At 57.2% G+C, this 2,655-nt stretch overlaps 1 protein-coding gene across 1 annotated transcript; it reads right to left on the reverse strand.

Moving 5' to 3' along the window:
• Positions 1-210: 210 nt before the first annotated feature.
• LOC147975793 (uncharacterized) lies at positions 211-2,394 on the reverse strand. Its single transcript, XM_087520583.1, has 3 exons — positions 1,912-2,394; positions 1,215-1,844; positions 211-222 (listed from the first exon to the last, which is right to left on the reverse strand). The coding sequence occupies exons 1-3, from the start codon at positions 2,392-2,394 to the stop codon at positions 211-213; spliced, it is 1,125 nt and encodes a 374-aa protein (XP_087376709.1).
• Between the last annotated feature and the right edge of the window lie 261 nt (positions 2,395-2,655).

A 2,655-nucleotide genomic window follows, 5' to 3' on the forward strand; every position in this document is an offset into this window, starting at 1 on the left:
TCAGATTGCAGCAAGGTGAACGGGAAGCTGGCCAGCCGGCTGCTCTGGTAGCCGGCTGGCGGGTGGGAGGCCAGCTCGCGTTATATAAGTTCGTTGGTCCTTAGCCGTTTTTCGCGTGGGCATCCTTTCCTGCCCTTGGCTCTTGCCAGTCAGATAGTCGGTTCTTCGAGCTGTGACTTTTTGGCCAGAGGGGGCTTGGGTGCCGGCACACTACTTGTCTGACTGCAGGTGGAACTTCAGATATAACTTGAGGCGGCGAGTCCCCGGGCCGACTGGTCGAACCCGGTGCCGGACGAAGGAAGCAAGTGTAGTAACATAATCGTGTGCGTGATACTCGTTTTTCATAGATAAAAGAGGGTAGTCCCCGAGCACTCCTCGGGGCACCCCTTGTCTCGTACTTAGTACAAAAGGTAGTGTGCTACGTACTGTTTTTTAACTGTAAAATCTTCAGAGGAGATTGGCGTTCCACCGTCGTTCCGACTCTTTGCCGGAATCATCTCTCTTGTGTGGCTTCGGCTTCTGCGCGTCGATTAGGTAGTAGGAGTCGTTGCCTAGAGCTCTGCTGATGATGAAGGGGCCCTCCCAAGGGGCCGAGAGCTTGTGCTGGCCGGCTGTTCGCTGGATCAGCCGGAGCACAAGATCGCCCTCTTGGAAACATCTTGGCTTGACCTTCCGGCTGTGGTAGTGGCGCAGACCCTGCTGATAGATGGCGGACCGACTGAGAGCTAACAGCCGGCCTTCTTCCAGCAGGTCAACGCCGTCTTCTCGTGCTTCCTTGGCTTCCGCCTCCATGTATATGGCGACCCGAGGCGAGTCGAACTCGATGTCAGTTGGGATGACAGCCTCGGCACCATATACAAGGAAGGAAGGGGTGAAGCCGGTCGACTTGTTTAGGGTAGTGCGCACACTCTAGAGGACGGCTGGTAGCTCGTCGAGCCAACAGCCGGCCGAACGTCCAGTGGCACGACCAGTCGGGGCTTGATGCCGGAGAGGATGAGGCCGTTTGCTCGCTCGACCTGACCGTTTGACTGCGGGTGGGCAAAGGACGCTAGGTCCAGCCGGATGCCGCGTGTTGCGCAGAAACGTGCCAGTGCTGCCTTTGCAAAATTTGTGCCGTTGTCGGTGATGATGCTGTGCGATACGCCATACCGGGTTGTAATATATGTGATGAAGGTGACGGCAGTCGGCCCATTCAGCTTCTTGATCGGCTTTGCCTCAATCCACTTTGTAAATTTGTCCACAGCGACGAGCAGATGCGTCACGCCGCCGCGTGCCGTCTTGAACGGGCCCACCATGTCCAGCCCCCAGATGGCAAAGGGCCAGGTGAGGGGGATGGTCTTGAGTGCAGAAGCCGGCAGGTGTTGCTTGGAGCTGAAAACTTGGCACCCTTTGCAGTGTTTGACTAGTTCCTTGGCGTCTTCCAAAGCAGTCGGCAAGAAAAATCCATGGCGAAAAGCTTTGGCGATGAGTGATCTTGAGGCTGCGTGGTGGCCACATTCGCCTTGGTGGATGTCCCTGAGGATTGCTATGCCCTTCTCTGGTTCGACGCAGCACTGGAAGACTCCAGTGCCACTGCGCCTAACAAGCTCTCGGCTGATGATTGTGTAGGGTCCGGCTCGGCGCTGAACTTGTCTTGCCGAGATCTTGTCAGTTGGCAGCTCTCTGTTTACTAAGAAGTTTAGGATGGGCTGGGCCCATGATGGAGCTACGACTTCTTCTATTGTCAGGACTGCCACTGTGATAGGGGCGGGGGGGCTGGGTGATGAAGAGTTGGAGTCGGAGTCGGCCGTCGCCTGTTGTGTTGATGTAGTCCCCGGGCTGGCTGCAGTAGCCCCCGGGCCGAGCTCTGAATTCCCCGGGCAGGTGCGATTATGGCAGTCCCCGGGCCGCCTGTTGGAGTCCCCGTGCCACCTGCTTGGTTTCCAAGTCGGATCCGACTGCGTTGGGGTCAGGCGGCACGAAGATGGAATCAGATTCAGGAGACGGCTTGATAGACGGCTTGAGGAGGCGGTGGAGAGAAACGCCGGCTGGTATGGCTTGCCGGGTGGATCCTACTCGTGCCAGGGCATCTGCTTGTTTGTTGTCGGCACGTGGTACATGAAGGAACTCACATCCTTCAAAATATCCACTGATTTGTTGGACGAGGAAACGATAGCTCGCCATGTTTGCGTCTTTGGCGTCCCAGTCACCGGATGACTGTTGGACCACCAAATCCGAGTCGCCATAGCACAGGATCTGGCGGATGCCGAGCTCTTTGGCTAGCCGGAGCCCGTGTATGAGCGCCTCGTACTCGGCCACATTGTTGGAGGCGGCAAAATGAATTTGCAATGTATACTTGAGATTGTCGCCTTTGGGAGAGGTGAGGACGATGTCGGCTCCCAAGCCGGTGTGCATCTTGGACCCATCGAAGTGCATCCGCCAATGAGTGGAGTCGGGAGCCGGTGGCAGGTATTGGGTTTCAGCCCAATCGACGAGGAAGTCGGCCAGCGCCTGGGACTTAATAGCGGCGCGGGGCTGGTAGAAGATCGCATAGGGGGCCAGCTCAATGGCCCATTTGGCCACTCAGCCGGATGCATCCCGACTGCCTATGATCTCGGCAAGCGGGGCAGTGCACACGACCGTGATGGGGTGCTATTGAAAATAGGGCTTGAGCTT

Source organism: Triticum urartu, chromosome 4A (assembly GCF_056163025.1).
Source record: "Triticum urartu cultivar PI428250 chromosome 4A, HENAU_Tu73, whole genome shotgun sequence".
In the NCBI taxonomy this organism is placed as follows: domain Eukaryota; kingdom Viridiplantae; phylum Streptophyta; class Magnoliopsida; order Poales; family Poaceae; genus Triticum; species Triticum urartu.

Excerpts from the sequence above, each read along its gene's own strand:
- LOC147975793 (XM_087520583.1), bottom strand. The coding sequence starts at position 2,394 with ATGCACACCGGCTTGGGAGCCGACATCGTCCTCACCTCTCCCAAAGGC. Across the intron at positions 1,845-1,911 it reads CCGACTTGGAAACCAAGCAG|CTCGGCCCGGGGGCTACTGC; the intron begins GTGGCACGGGGA and ends GGGAATTCAGAG.